This window comes from Cavia porcellus, unplaced genomic scaffold, assembly GCF_034190915.1.
Source record: "Cavia porcellus strain 051 isolate PalLab524CR breed Dunkin Hartley unplaced genomic scaffold, mCavPor4.1 scaffold_2, whole genome shotgun sequence".
Classification (NCBI taxonomy): Eukaryota; Metazoa; Chordata; class Mammalia; order Rodentia; family Caviidae; genus Cavia; species Cavia porcellus.
The window spans coordinates 62,140,922-62,157,903 of record NW_026947485.1 but is presented as its reverse complement, the minus strand read 5'-3'; the positions used below and the strand labels follow the sequence as shown (position 1 = coordinate 62,157,903).

At 37.6% G+C, this 16,982-nt stretch overlaps 1 protein-coding gene across 1 annotated transcript in view; it reads left to right on the top strand.

The window, feature by feature from the left end:
• Asb4 (ankyrin repeat and SOCS box containing 4) overlaps positions 1-11,247 on the top strand; it is a 70,924-nt gene extending 59,677 nt beyond the window's left edge. Inside the window, exons 4-5 of the mRNA XM_003475110.3 lie at positions 7,952-8,065; positions 9,065-11,247. Of these exons, the coding sequence (XP_003475158.1) occupies positions 7,952-8,065; positions 9,065-9,253 (303 nt within the window). The 3' untranslated portion in view covers positions 9,254-11,247. The remainder of the gene's footprint in view (positions 1-7,951; positions 8,066-9,064) is intronic.
• The last annotated feature ends 5,735 nt before the right edge of the window (positions 11,248-16,982 follow it).

Here is a 16,982-nt window from a genome sequence, read left to right as displayed (position 1 = left end):
CAAAAGAATTGCCCATGTCATCAGATATAATAAAACTGAACAAAACAGTACAGAACAAAACCAATAAAAATGAAACATTGGAGACATTATAAGACTTGAAAAGAAGGTAATAGTCAAACTAGAATGGGTATCATAGTGAATCTTATTGTCTTCAAAGTAGTTGCCTCAGACTTGATACTATCAAACAAAACAGAATAGAGTAAAATCAGTCAAAACAAGACAGTGAAAACAATACAGGGCTTCAAATCAAGTTAACAGGTTATCAAAAATGGTTTCCATAATATATCCTGCTATCTTTGGAACAGCTGTCCATGCCATCAAATATAATACAAGAACACAAACTGGAACAGAATAAAACCAAACTAAACAGAATGATGAAAACAATTTGGATTTCAAATCATGATAAAAGATTAACACTGACCACTGCCTTCCTTTTTTGGACAATTTCTCCTCTTTCACTTTTACAGGGTGCATTGTGCATTTTGCATCCCACTAACTCCTTTAGTTTTTAGATTAGGGAGGCAGCCCACTATTCACCTAAGTGATTCTGAACCTTTTTACTCCTGAGCATGATCTCAAATTGTATTCATTTACCTATAAGAGCCTCAAGGTTTTCTTTCTTTAAAGCTGAGTAATTTTCCATAGTATAGAAGTATTACAACTTTCTAGCCAATCTGCAGCTGATGGGCAGGCTACCCCTACTTTTATCTGGTTCCCTGTCACACAGAACATTATTTTCTCATCTTTGACTTTCAGTCTATAAACACTCTTTCCAGTTAATTGTATTTCTTATTATAGAGCATATTGAGAGACCCTATCTTCTGATCTACTCTGCTTGTGTTTCTTTTTATTGGTGAATTGAGGCCATCCATATTAGTGATTATAGCCAACCTTCTCTGCCATATTATTTTTTTACCATTGGTTGTCTACTTTTCCCGTTCATTCCACTGTGTGCCCCATTCAGTGAGTCCCTTCTGTCTCTATTCCTGAAAACATGGTCTTTTATTCTCTCTCTCTCTAGAATATCCTTCAGTATTTTTGTAGGGTTGGTTTGATGGTCATGAACTCCCCCAGTTCCTCTTTGGTATGAAAGTATCTTGTTTCTCCATTAATTCTGAGAGATAGTTTTACAGGATACACCAATCTGGGTTGGAGATTATTTTCTTTCAGGACTTAGAATACTTCACTCGAAGCTCTTCTTGATTTGATGGTTTGAGCTGAGAAGTCTGCTGTGATTCTAGTGATGTTTCTTTTCTCTGACAGCTTTTTAATATTCTGTTTTTGTGCTGAATTTGTGGGATCTTGATTATTATATGTCTGGGTATAGATCTATTTTGGTTATAATTGGCTGGAGTTCTATATGCCTCATATATCCGAATATCATTTTCTTTTCCTATGCTTGGAAAGTTCTCTTTAATTATTTCTGTAAATAGCCTTTGTATTTCACTTGTGTTTACCCCTAATTCTTCACTCATGTTTTTTATTCTTAAGTTATAGATCCTCTTGTCATCTTTTAGCCTTTGTATTGTTACTTCCTGGTTCCTTCTTATTTTTAAAAGATCTTTCCTTTCATGATCACAAGCTGCAAGCCTGTCTTCAAGATTTGATATTCTATCTTTAGTTTCTTTCAAGCATTTTTGCCAGCTTTCAATAGAGTTTTTAATTTCCTGGTAATCTCTTTGAATCTGTTTCATGTGTTCTAAACTTTTTTTATATTCTTCATTGAAGGTTTCCCTCCTTTTTCTATGCTCCTCTGTTCTTCCATATGTGTCTTCTTTAGGGCTGCTTAGCAATTCTTTTATTTGGGTTCTCATATCTTCTTTTACCTGTAATAGTATTTCTGTTCTAAGTTCTTTTATAGCTTCATGGAGTTGTTTCATTATTTTGTTGTTATTGCATCAAAACTTGCAGGTGTACAACTCCTCATCTCTTCTGTGTTTACATCTCCCAGACAAGTACTGCTTGAGATGGAGGGCAGAGACTGCCTTTTGTTTCTTCCTCTTGTCATTTTCCTGGTTTCTTATAGACAAGTGGGTAGCGGGGTCCCCAGCACTTCCTGTATTGGTTATAATTACTCTGAAGTGTGTTGGCTAGGTATTTCTGCTGTTTGCTGCTTTCCCCAGTCTGCTGGAGGCTACTGAAATATAAGCAGGGGCAGCAAGGCTGGCCCCTTTCTTCTGAGCTGGTTAACCACAGGGAGCCTTGTTGGTGTGTGGCTGGGTGGTGGGATTGGTTAGGGATAGCTTTAAGGAAACCTCAGCAGTGGATATTGGACCACTCAGAGGGGTGGGACTCAGTTCCAGAAATTTCTATCACTCTGCTCTGAGCTAGGCATGACTGAATGAAGCTGGTTGCAGTTCTGTTTCCAGGCTTATCCTGCCCAACTCCAAAATGGTTCCTGGCCAATCTCCCACTCCTTGGGAAAACTGAGTCACACACATTCACTGCCAGCCAGTGCAGTTCTCTGGTCTGCTGCCCGTCTCTGCCACTGTGTCTCCCTGCCAAGATCTTTGGGCTTGCTAGCCACCAGATTCACTGTGCCCATGCATCTCCGGGTTCCAACAGTGCTTCTGGCTGGTGGTTCTGGCTCCAGTGAAAGCACCCCCAGCTACCACCTTCTTCCTTTTAAGTTTTTTCTTTCTTTTTTGTTGTTTAAATTATCTCAGTGGACTTCAGTTCTCACTTTAGTTTCTTTCTGGGTTGAAGGGACCCACTTCTTTCCTTCTTGTCTTCTCCAGAATGCTATATTACAATATCTGGACTATTTCTCTCAGAGAGGCTGTTTACTCTGCTGCTTACTGTTCTGCCATCTTCCCAGACTCCTCAAAACTTGCTACTTAATTATAGACTGTATATGAAAATTTGATCAAAAACTATCTTGTTTCCAGATTCCTATTCATTAGTATATATCTTAATAATTTTGCCCCGATAGCATATCTACTCTAACAAACTCTAGCCTGCAACATAAAAATAATTTTTCTATATTTTTTTCTCTTATGTTTGTGAAGGTTTTTCTCCAGGTGCACTATTCAGTCTCTTTATAATCTCATTTTCATTATAAATGTATTTATAATGTATTACTACATTTGTTTATGTAAGTTGTTCTCGGTTATTGGTTTAGGTTACCTACGTTTCTGGAAGACTGGTTACAAATTGAGGTTCACACTCCTTCATCTGGGTTTATTCATTAGAATGACTCATAGAACTCAGGAAAGTGATTTAGGTAATTGATTTATTGGATTCTTATAAAGAACACATAACTCAGAAATAGTCAAGCGACTTCCTATGAGAATATGGAAGCTAGATAACAGCAGCTATGGAGGTTCTCTGAGATAGCCAGCTTAGAATCCAGCAATGGTGCCGTGTGAGGAGTCCTAAGTAAGGGGAGATATACCCTGCTGACCCAGGAACAAACTAAGCTGAGAGAAACCAACTGGAAATACAATCCCGGTGCTATGACTAGAACAGATAAAATCTCAGTGCCAAAGCTGGAACCCACACCTCTGGAAACCATGATTTGAATTTCCTGCTGCTGCGTCTGAATCAGCACAACAGGGATAGAGATGCAAAAGCTCTGAGAGTGGGAATCAGTAAACCAAATTGAGAGCAGAACTGGCAGGGAGCCCTGCATCAACCTGCAGTGAGTGAGAGGAATGGGGACCCTTCCATAGACTAGGAGGCTCCAACAAAGGACATTCTGGGACCAGGCAGACTAGCCAGAACAGGATGCTACAGTGACTTTGGTAGCATATTCCCCTAAAGTGGGATTGATGGGAAGCACCTGACCTGGGTGAAGCCATGGGCTAAGACCCAGTAGGCTAGCCCAAACCAGGTCCCAGTGCCTGGCGGTGCACCCTAGCAGTGAAGCCTTCAGTAGGTGACCTGGAGGGGTGGGCCCAACATATGCTGCCACAGTCTGTGTCTCCCTAGTACACTGCAGTGGGTGGGAACAGCTAGTATGTGGATTCAAACAAACTGTAACCCACAAAGAAAGAAACTGGGGCTCCTATGTATGCCTATATGGAAGGAACAAAAAATATGAGAAGAGGAGGCAACAAGAAAGGATCCTTGGTCCCCAATCCTGAGAACACTGATCCAGGAAAGGTAAATGCAAAGGATAATGAGGACAGAAAACATGCAATATCAGACACAGCACCAATAGACATAAAACGATATCACGGGAGCCTCATAGATGAGTTCAAAAGCGAAGTGTTTAATGAAGTAAAGCAAGATACAACTAGAATAGTTGGAGAAATGCTAAGCACTGCCCAAGAAAAAACAGATGGTGGAATGGAAGAATAGAAAAAAAGGGGACAATTGTTTGATGGAGAAAATAGAGAAAACATAGAATACGTGAAGCAGGTTCAAAGAGATTACCAGGAAACTAAAAACTCTATTGAAAGCTGGCATAGTAGCTTGAAAGAAACTAAGGATAGATTATCTGAGGTGGAGGGCAGATTTGTAATGTGGGAGCATTAAATGAAAAACTTCTTAAAAATAACAAGGAAACAAACAGCAATAATACAAAGGCCAGAAGATGATAAGAGGATCTATAACATAAGAATTCAGAACATAAAGGAAAAAGTAGGGACACAAACAAATGAACTACAAAGGTTATTCACAGAAATAATCCAGGAGAATTTCCCTAATTTAGCAAAAGGTAAAGATACATCTGTATGAGGCATACAGGATGCCAGCCACCTACAACCCAAATAGAACTACACCCAGGCATATAATAATCAAAATTCCAGAAATCCAATATAAGAACAGAATATTAAAAGCTGTCAGAGACAAGAAACAGATCACTTACAAAGGAACACCCATTAGAATTACAGCAGACTTCTCGGCACAAACCATCAAATCATGAAGAGCATGGGGGGAAATAATTCAAGCTTTGAAAGATAATAATCTGCAACCAAGATTAATATATCCTGCACAACTGTCCCTAGAAATTAATGGAGAAACAAGGTGCTTCCAGGATAAAGAGGAACTAGAGGAATTTGCAACCACCAATTCAACTCTACAGAGAATACTGCAGGACATTCTAGAAAAAGAAAAATACCAGGATTTCAGAAACAGTGGCAGAGCTCCATTCCACAATGAATGGAGCTGAAAGTGAAATGAATAAGACAAACTGACAACTAATGACAAAAAAAGAGCTCAACAGAAATGAGACAGAGAAGGTTGGATGGCAGGAACAGCTATTTTGGAGAAAACAAGACATCATAATAGCTAGTGCTGATTTAATATCATCTTGTTTTGAAGTCCCATCAAGCTTTTGTTCTTCTGTCTACATCGGTCTTAACATGTTGTATCTTATTGGATTTTATTATATGTGATAATATAAATGAAAACTTTTATAGACAAGGAGATTATACAGAAACCATTGTTCATTTTCTGTTAGTTATTCTAAATACCCTGTAATAATGCCATTCTCTTGAATGGTTTTACATTGTCTTGATAAGTTTGATGCTACAGTATATGAAGTTATACTCAAAGATTTCAAGGAAAGAGACACTATGGTAACTGCTTTTATGTCGGGATATCTTGTGGTGAAACTCTATTTTGCTTAAATGGTTATGTTCTGACCTGTGCTGTTTTGTTGCTGTGTCCTCTTTTATCTCAATCTCCTTTTTTTTATTATTTACTTTTTTATTTTTATCTTTTTCATTAAGGGAAAAAATAAATAAAAATAGCAGGATATATTATAGTAACCCACTTTGATTTCCTATTAACTTGATTTGAAATCCTGTATTGCTCTTGCCATCTTGTTTTGACTGATTTTCCTCTATTCTGTTTTGCTTGATACTACCAAGTTTGAGAGTATAGGCAACAACTGTGAAGACAATAAGATTAATTATGATGCACATTCTGGTATGACTATTATCTTCTTTTGAAGTCCTGTAATGTTTCCAATGTTTTGGTTTTATTGGTTCTTTACTGTTTTGTTCAATTCTATTATAACTGATGATATAGGCAATTCTTTTTAAGGTAGCAAGAGGCATTATGGTAGCCATTGTTGATCACCTTGTATTCCGTTTTTACATTATGTATTATGTCCATCCTTTTGATTTGACTGACTCTGTTTTGTTATGTCACATTTGGTTTTATTCTCTTCAAAAAAAGTAATAAGAACTGTGGGAGTAATAAAACCCAAAATGTGAAATTGTTATTGGAAAAAATAGAGGAAAAGAAAGTGCTCTAAAGGGTATAACTGCATGTATATTTAAGTGTATAAGATAGATAACCATATTACTGAATTTTGTTGGATCGTTGGACAGAACTGTTTGTAGTCTCACTGTTTGAATGTCCACTTTATATGCTTCAATTTTGTAACTTAACTATTTCTAAGATGACAATATGTAATCTATTAACTAGTGATTCCCTCCTGTTTATTTTTTCTGAAATTCTGTATAACTTGTACCCTTTTTCTGTTTTTTTTCTTTTTCTCCTTAAATAAAATTAAAAAAAAAAGAAATAGTCAAGCATGAAAGAACCGTAAGTCTATTAAAGATGGTAAGGGTGTGTGTGTGTGTGTGTGTGTGTGTGTGTGTGTGTGTTGAAAATTCTAACTCTATAGTCAAGGTATGTTCTTTCTAGTTGAAAGAGGCTTCCTATGAATAGCCAGAGATTCTCTTATTACACTAAAAATAATGAAAATGTTATAGGTTCTGTAGCAGAATTCCATGAACAAAGACTAAACACACTGTACCCCACCCATAAACTTTCCTTTTCCATTGGAGCCCTCCAGGTTGAGGAATGTCTGGAATATAAGAGAGAGGAACTTGTTAATTGAAATAGTTTATAATTCCAATTATCCAGTCAATGAGGACATTTTATTACTGAAATTACATTTTTCTTATATCTGGAATGTGGAGGACTTTTTAATATTAACAAGGAACTAGAAAAAAGTGTGGTCCTTATCAGAAGTATAGAAAAGTTCTAGGGAATGGTTTTGTGGTCAGGAGAAAGAATAAAGCTGTTTTTGCATATGCCATACCTCTTTCAAGATAATAGCCTCATTTGCTGATGTTGTGCATGTGGAGAGGTATGTGAGTCCATATTGGTGGATATGGGTGTTGTGTTTACCACACCTTTTGACTGCCTAGAACTGAAGGCAATACTCAGCTCCTCTAAGATATCTTTCCTGACTAGCCCCTGACTATTTTCCTTGGAATTTGTGTGCCTCTTATTCTTAAAACCACATAATATAACTTGTAAATATGTAGACTGACCATTTATCTCTATTGGCCTTGTTGTGTGTATGTATTTTTGCCTCTCATTCTCATGATAAATCCCTTAGTAGAAACCAGCATGCTTCACTTTCTGAGTATTTCTTATGTATGTTTATACTTATAATCTAATACTACTACTTGGTGGATTGATCAGATATGTGCAAAATTTATGGCTAGTTCAAAGCTTGGTTAAGTGGCTACATATCCAATTCAGTTTTGTCTAAAATCTAAAAACTGTCTCTTGTAGGAAATGCTGGAACTCTTGACTCAATTTTCTTGTTGTTGTTTTTTAATTAGACAATGAAATATTGAATGGAATGTGCTAATGAAATATCTGAATCTTACATTATCTTTTATTTGTTGATAACAACTCTTACCTTCTTTGTTACAATGTGTCTACAGTGATCATGGATGGTGAAGGAGGCTAGTTTGATTTTATTTATCTGCCCATCCTCCATGCTGGCTGCCAGTGTCCTTGGCTACTCAGAGACATGAGATTTCTCAAAAGCACTTCAGTGCTCTGGGTGGAGCCTAATCCAGGCTGCTCTCAAACTCCTGAGCTCAAGGGATCCTCATACTTTAGACTCCTGAGTCACCAAGGCTATACGTATATGTTACTGCACCTGGTCATGGTCTATGGATTCTTGCTATGTCTGTGAACAAAATTCATAAATTGGATGTGTGTACTGAATAGATGAAAATATGCTTTTCTGCAGGTGATAAAGGCTTGCCATTCTTATCCCAAAGCAATCGAGGTTGTGGTCAATGCCTATGAGCACATCAGGTGGAACACAAAATGGAGAAGAGCTATCCCTGATGATGACTTGGAGGTAAACAAGGAATCTACTCATGATTTTACTAGTCAAGTACCATTAGACAGAAGAGCAAATACAGACCTTTCTAATTTAAAATACTTTATCTGGGAATTCTTTTAAAGCTTTTTCAAATATAATGGGATGAAGGGTTGTAAAATGCCCCTATGAGAGTATATAGTTCTATCATGAACATGATATCAGGGAGTTAATCTCTCAGGAGATTGTTCTATTTAAGGATAAGATGAATAAATATATAAAAGTAACAGCTCTACCTTCTTTTCAGTAATTTAGATGAATTAAATGATGATATTTGAAACTGCTCATGTAGCATTTTTGCCAGGAAGTTACACTATTTTGTGTGTATTATTTTACTCACTTTTAAATATTTTAAAGTGGTTATTAGTAAGTGGAAAACAACAACACAAAAAAGTGGCATAGAAAGTCACTGGCAGAGCCACATCTTCCTGTGCACTTCCAGACTTTGCTGCCTGAATCAACCATTTCTTCCTACCAAGTGTTCTATCTTTGGGTTTAGAAGTGAAAGTCTGTCTCCAACACATGGGACGGGATCAGAGTCTAAAGTCTAGGCTTAGGGGCTGATGATTAAGTATGCAATCTTATTCTGCTACTTATTAGCTAGCTTTCCTTTAAAAGTTATATAATCTGACTGATCTTCATCCCCCACTTTCATTAAATATCTGAATACATTTGTTACATGGACACATAGTGGAGATTAGCATAATTTAAAATAGCCATTTTGTCTTTCATGGGTCCAGAAAGTTCACATAAGTATAGTTTATATTTTTTTCTGAGTTCTGAATTATGCCATACTATTTTCTCTCCTCTCTCCTTCCATTTCCTCATCTCTCCATCTCAATTTCATGTTTAATTCTGTCATCAGAAACCCTCAAAAGCTGTCCTGACTAGAGTGAGGACAAAATGTACCATTGTTATTATCATTAATGTTTACTGTGGGATCTTCCTACCACTGACCTGTCTTGCCTTCCTTTTCAGAGGTACTGGGATTTTTACCAATCTCTCTTCACTGTGTGCTGTAATTCTCCAAGGACCCTCATGCATTTATCAAGATGCGCCATTCGGAGAGTACTACACAACAGATGCCACAAAGCAATTCCTTTGCTTTCCCTCCCATTGTCATTGAAAAAGTACTTGCTTTTAGAGCCAGAGGGAATAATTTATTAAGCCTTATGAGACAGCAGTTTCCAGTCCTAGATTTCTAAGAGGACACGCTTGGTAGACACAGTTTGCATAAATAAAATGGTACTTGGGTTGATTATAACACTCCAGGGATTTCAAAACACTTTACAAACACTGTCATTAATCTTGGCATATTATGGTGATGGGAAATAAACAGGTACAGGTAAGGAATTTTCAAAGACAAGAAAGTATTCAGAAAGTACTGCTATTATAGTAAAACTAATATGTACAGTACTCATACTAGATGCTGTAATATTTTGTTTAATTTTGCATATATTATCTAATCTGAAATGGGACCTAATTTTTCATAAAATCAAATTCTGTGACATCAGTAATAAGTTTACGTTACTGTTCAGTTAGCAATATAGCAAGTTTTGTGTTCAGTTTCTTAAAGTTGGTGTCTTACTCTGTGACTGTAGCAGTAACTAACTAGCACTAGATTTGTAAAATCCTACTCTCCCAACCAAGGTCCTCAAGTTGTTTTAGTGAAGAGTGCACCTAAAAATAGTCAAAGCAAGATCTGTGAGTCAAATTAGCAATAAAGAAAGACCAATCCACTTCGTAGTTAGGAATGGACATGTCAGCGCACACACACACACACACACACACACACACACACACACACACACATTGAGCCAGAGACTGGAGATGCAAACAAGAGTGAAAAAGAACTCCTGCCCTCCACGATCTCCCCTTTTGGCAGAGGATCCAGACATATAAGCAGGCAACCGTAGTGCAGAATGATACAGGTACAAAATCACAGTTAGTGCTTACCTTTCAAATTTATGTTTCTGACATGAAGTGTGTGAAAATAAAGAATGAAGTGACTGAGAAGCTGAGGTTTCTCCTCTGATTGTTAAAATATATGTATCTACTTTTTAAATTTAGTTTCTCTAAATATCTAGGTATTGTTTTATTTTACTATGTTTTCTTAGTGTCTTTCCAAATTCTAAGAAAAATATCACACACTCAATGTACTTGTGAATTTGACCAGGGAATTTAGGAAAGTGGATTTAAAAAAATGTGAAAGAACTTAATTGATTATGTTGAGCTTTTAATGTAACTGACATTTGCGAGTGTTTTAGCTGGAAGGTAAGGAGCACTTTTCGGGTGATTACTGGCCTCAGAGAGTAAACTGAAAGACTTGTGAAAATGGTGAATATTTGAGAGGCTTGGGAGATAGGCTTGTCATGCAGACTTGCTAGGGAGTGGTAAGATTCACGTGTAGACCTCACTGTTTATTAGACCACTATTGTTTCACTTTCTGTTCTTCAGAATCACTTTTAGGTAAGCCCATTGCCTCTGGCATCACATTTTAGAGGCTAAAGTAGAAGTAATTAAGGGCAAAGGAATCTATTTGCTATTTGTTGACAGGTTTCTTTTGTTTGTGTGCTCTTCTATCTTGTTTAACTTCTCATACTTGAGTGTTGGTTAGAGATAATGTCAAATAATCTACTCAGCTACCTCTAGGCTAAACTCCGAAACTGTGATTCTCTTACTCCTAGCCCTAAGTAAGAAAAACCATGGGTGGCTGCAGTTATTTTTCTAAAGTATCAGTTTTTCTCAACTAATCTGGGGAAAACATTTTGTACTAAAACAAGATTTTTCTCATGGAAGACAACATTGAATTTGCAAAAATTATTCATATAAAATGTGACTCCTTAAAAAGTGACCTGTTTTCAGCAAGTATATTAGGACCCATCCTAGAATATTTCAAAGACTGTTTTTTCCCTCCATCCTTGGAGCTTCTGGCAGAGAAACTTGAAGACTTAGGACAAACAGACTGATGTTGAAGACAAGAGGAGACGTTTTTCATATGAGGAAATAAAAATGTTTCTCATTTGGCTTGCTTGTGTTTAAACATTTGTATTAATCTAGCATAGCTGCTTGTTTAGAAGTGCTTGTGACTTAAAGTGATTTCCCCCGTCATTTTCAAACTTTTATTTAGAGAACATAAATAAAGCTCTTCTGTTTCCTTCTGTCTTTGTGCATAGTTTACTTTCCAGTAAGACTTTTTCCCAAAACAACATTGACTTTTCCACAAAGACACTGAAGAACTCTACAGGTTTCATTGCTTTATTCAGCATTTAAAAGGGAAAAGAGAACAATGAACTGTGTCTGGAAAGAAATAATGTTTTCAAAGGAAAGTAAAGGGTAAATGTGGCTGAACACAAAATAGAGGTTACTGCTGTAGGAACAAGAGTTTTAATGACAATAAAAATTGTACAGAGTCATTTTCTTCTACTCACCACCTCTGCCATTCTGAAGTTTTTCAATTTCCTTCATTCTCACCATCCACTCAACACCAGGCAAAACAGCAGAGAAAATTATATCCTCTTGATGCCTTTGTTGCTTTCTGGGAGAACTTTCTGTAAATAGACATTTAGTGTCCTGAAGAAAAAGCAGTTTTCTTCTGTGCATTGAATCAGAAGTAGAATTTCCAGTATGAAGAAAGGTCATCCATCCAGCATCTTCCACTTCTCTTCCTAGACACACTTGTGTTCTGCTTTTAATCACCCAGCATTACATCTCTAATGTGTTTTACTATTTTGAACTAGTAGGTTTTGCTTTTTAAAAAACCATAGTCATCAAAAGATTATAGCAGAAAAGTAACAAAGCACTTGCCATAGATTGTCTATGTTGGAAAAGATGTCTAAGCCTTATATTTTTATTGCATATCTCTGTTAGTGAAGAGCTTACGAAGTTCTAAGCTGAAACACACTTCAAAAACTTTAAAAAGTTCCAACTATTCGCTCATTTTCTTTAAAGTGCAGACACCATAGCTGGTACCTGGCAGGAATTCCTTCTCACTTTCTATGAGCACATTTACAGGTGCATGTTCTGATTTTCAACTAATGGTCACTGCAGGGAACTTGAATGCCAGTGTTTGATCATCTGTCGATGGAAATGATTATCTTATGGAGACGATCAATGGAAATGATCATCTACCTAATGGAGGAAACAAGATACACAAACCACACTACATAGTTAATGCCCTGTAGAGGTAGATGTATGTATATGTGTGTGTGTGTGTGTGTGTGTGTGTGTGTGTGTATGTTTGTGCACATGTGCAATATAATACTGGAGTACACTTGACCCATAATCTAGGAGAAATGATGCATGTGTGTCATGCTTTTGTTTCCTTATTTGTAAAACTGGAATAGTAGTGGTTCCTACTTAAAGAACCTTTATGGGGCTATTTTGAAGGTTAAAGTGTTAAAAGATTAAAGCACCTAGAATAGCAGATCACACAGTAAACATTTGATTATCAGTGCTACCTTTGCCATTGCCATAACTGTAACTAGTCATGGATAAGCATCTGTCAGTGGGATCATCTATACTTAAGAGTCCTTGTAGGAGATATGTGGAAGGCTTCTGCTCACTTTGAAAGGTACACAAGGTGCCAGGCTTTGATAATGGCTGACAGTCATTGAAAAAGTGGAAGGACCAATGAAGTCCTTGACTTTCTTAAGCTGTTTTTGAGATGAGGAGCAGGAATAGAGATAACATTAAAATGAAGGATTAGTAAAGGAGAAAATGAACTGACCTTTGAAATTTCGCCCTTATGTAAGTGGGTTTATCATGGAGGCAACGGCTCTTTTTCCTATGTCCTGCAGGATGTGGGGTCGCTTGAAATTGGACTATGTGAAAGAGAGTGTTGCTTATCTATTTCCATCTGTAGTGGAGGAAAGGCAGGAGGAAATAGATTACATGGTAGGAGGTAGTGGATTAGCAGTTTGCTTCCACACAGTGAAACTTAATTGCACAGTAGAATGAATGAGTGGGTACGCTGGAGAATTTTGTTTGTTTATTCCTTTACTGATAAGTCTGTCTTCAATTCTACTACAGGTGTCATTCTGGGTTAGATGAGGAAGGAAAACAGGAATATTGTTTTCCATTCATTAGACATTCACTTTTTTATGCTTTTCTTTTTTTTTTAAACTAAGAAGTAAGAATAAAAATACATAGAACTTCTTTTAATTAGGTACTATCTAAACTAAGCTATTTTTCTTGCCAGCATGATATGAAATAGTTGATTAGAAATGATTTTTGAAACCAATATTTCATTGCTAAATTGCCTTTTTCATGTTTGGTCACACCTGGCACCAATGGAAAGCAATGCTTGCAATATGCAAATCTATATTCCAAAAAGCATTTGCTTTGTTTTCTTTCCCTTTTTGCAATACCAAAAGGCTTAGATGTGTTTGAATTTCTTCTTTACTAATTGGTTTTCTCAGCTAGAAGTATGCCTCAATGATATTGGATAGCAACTATGCAAATATGTGCTAATCCGGCAAAGGAAATAAAATAGTGATGATACTTTGTACTTTCTGAATGAAAGACACTCCTAGGTTAGTTTTTAGAGTTTATCAAGCAGGAAAGAGTGGGACAAAACACAACTATTACTGTGGGACACATAAGGCAATCGTGAATGTAGAAGATGAACGGAATTTCCAGTATCCCTGAGTCTGTGCTCAGGTACACAAGAAAGGCATGCACTCTGTTCCCTGATCTAGAATGCAGGGAACTTGAATGCCAGTGTTTGATCATCTGTCGATGGAAATGATTATCTTATGAAGACGATCAATGGAAATGATCATCTATCTAATGGAGGAAACAAGATACACAAACCACACTACATAGTTAATACCCTGTAGAGGTAGATGTATGTATGTGTGTGTGTGTGTGTGTGTGTGTGTGTGTGTGTGTGTGTTTGTGCACATGTGCAATATAATACTGGAGTACATGGGAGAATTCCAAAGACATTTATGTGTGCAGGTTAAAGAGCCAGCTTTTATTTTTTACTGTACTTTAAATATAATAATTTTAGATGGTACCACTCACACTTAGAATCGAATGGCTCCAAGCCGATGTGTTACTGTTCTCTACTTGCTTTGGGATGTGCTGAAGCAGGCTCTGTGAGGAAACTTTCCCCTACCATGAGTCTACATTGTGCAGAGACTGGAAGTTCTCATTTCTAAAAGACAGCTCTGAAGAAAATTAAACCTGACAGTGCAAATGTTAGAGGCATCTGAGTTAGATAAAGATATAAGCAGTCAGACAGGGGTAGGCCCTTGAAGGAGCTAGCACAGAAGGCCAGATATCATGAAACCACAGGGGAGACTGATACCTCCTGCTGTGGGCCAGCCCTCAAAACAAAAGTCAAATCACATACTTCCTAAGTACAAGCATCAGGAATTGATATTCTAACTAGGTCTGTGTCACCCTGAGGAAGCCAGATGTCACATCTCAACCCCCCAGAGGAAGAGTCACTGCTCTTTATGTGTATCCTCTTGCTGAGTGATTCGCTTTCCCATTTGTCTCTGATTTAGTCAAATTTACCTGTGCAAATAATTTTACTTGTTGACCATAATTGGTCCCACTCCATGCCTACCTTGAAAGTTCTCATGTTTTCCCCACCTTACACTTCTCTTACTTTATGGTTTTGCTCTATAAAAGTCCCTAGAAAAGACTGTCTTTGGCAACCTACTCGGGACCCCTTCTGTCTGTCTCTCAGACAGAAACTTTCTCTCAATAAATATATTCTGCTCTTAATTTTCATTGCTAATGAAAGAGTTTTGGCCCAGACAGGACACTGTAGCCGGTAAAGCCTCAGGCGGAACCAAGGAGCTCCTATCTCCCCCACCCCTAGGAATTTATCTCTGGCACCAAAAGAATACCAATGGGCTACCTGTGCATCCTTAATGCCCCTCAGGCACCACCCCTAACCTAAGCTACATGTGTGCCTCCACTCCACGTGTTCCACGGAGAGATTGCCCACCCTTGGCGTGGAGATGCCATACCCCATGGGGGTCGGGGGTGTCTCTCCCACATTCTCAAAATAAAGGTCATTTATATTTCATACTTCTTATCTTTTCAGCCACCGCCGGTCCCCACAGTTCTGTCACTAAAACTCATCCTTCAGTTTTATAGAACACAAACTCATACTAGACATATAGCAAGTTATGAGTTTCAGTCCTCTATATCACAAGGAAAACAAACATATTCTACAGCAGATTTCTTTAATCTTCAGTTTATGGTTTAAAAGAAATCTATTCTGCTCTTCCCTAGAATGAAATCTGGATATAAGAAAGAGCTTTTAGACCAAGGATTTCTATCCTAGTTATATAATCTGGAAGAAACAACAGCAGCAATAACATTGCTTATTAGTTTCTTTCTGAGTACTTCAGAAACAATTTTGTTTGTAATTCAATTCACTAAATTTCATTTCATTTCTTTCCTTCCTTCTTCCCTTTCTTCTTTCCTTCCTTTCTCCCTCCTTCTTTTCCTTCCTTCCTATGTATCCTTGCTTTCTTTCTTTTATTCCTTCCTCTTTATTTCACTGTTGTTTATGTTATTTCTTTGGAGTAGATTTTTGTTTTGCTTTTGGCTGTTTAGGAAGAATTTTGATGTGAGCTGTATAGTGTGATAGCTCGGACCCCACAATAAAATCCAAGGAAGCAAGAAATTAAAATTTGGGGAGCAAAGGCTTTATTTTAGGCCAGGCCTGGCGACGCAATCCCTGGGAGCCAATTTGGAGACTGCGTGCCTGACAGCTAAAAGGCAGGGCTTTTATCTTGTAAAAACCACAAACAACTGCTGGTCTCACAATGCAAGGAGGGGGATAGGGGTGTGGCACACTACAGAACAGGAACATGGCGATTACATTGGGAAGAGCAAAGTTCAGATAAGGGTTGGGCTAACAAGCAAGTCTCCCTGCATACAAGCAAATTTAGATTGGGCAAACATCTTTCCCTCAGCAGAGAATAGAGAAGTCTAGCAGTAATTAACAACCCCTGTTAGCTTATTTTAGCACCACATCTGTTATTTGTAGAGGGCAACAATGGTTAACATACCAATTAGGTAAGATTTTACAATTTTTACAGAGGAGAGCATTTCTTAAAGAACAGCACATTTTATTACAGATAGCCAGATCAGGGGTAGGGAAGGGGGTTGCAGGATACTGAAACCTAAGGCTTTTACAGCTTTCTCAGGAAATAGAAACTTACCCTAGAAAGATAGGGAGGGAGGGGGCCCAGCGGTGCATACAGAATAGGAATGAGGTGCAATGGTTAGAACTAGGCTATAACATATAGGGGGCATCCTGGGATATTCTTGGGGGCTGTCAATGACTGATATGACCAATGTCTACTGTAAAATTTAGATGTGTTTAGTTTATACTTAAGCCATGAAAAAACTGGGAAATCTTGTGTTTCTCTGTAATTCTTTGATTCATTTTTCACCGTTTGGAAACAACAGTTATGGATGAATTTTATTTCTAGCAACAGATTGCAGGGGAGATATGAGGGCTAAGCTAGAAAGACAAGCAACTAGAGAGGCAACAACAAGCACCACCTCCAAAATGAGCATGTGTGTTTCTGTTGGTCCTCCACTGCCCAGGAAGAGCACCAAACATCCCTTCTGGGTTACAATAACCCATATGCTGTTCTCAGAGTTCAACACGTCCAACAAGGGGTCATAGATGTGTGCTTATTGGTAAAATTAATAACAATTACTTTCTGGCAAAACTGCCAAATAAATGACCATGCAAGACTCACAGGTTCAGACTTGCCAGACTGAAATCCTCTGCTATTTTCTTTCTCTAAGCCAGTTCCTACCTTGGCCATTAGAAGCGATAACTGCCTCATTAAAGAGTTGATTTGAGGGTAAAAAAATAACCTAAATCACATTTATTCCAAGATTGGAACATGGT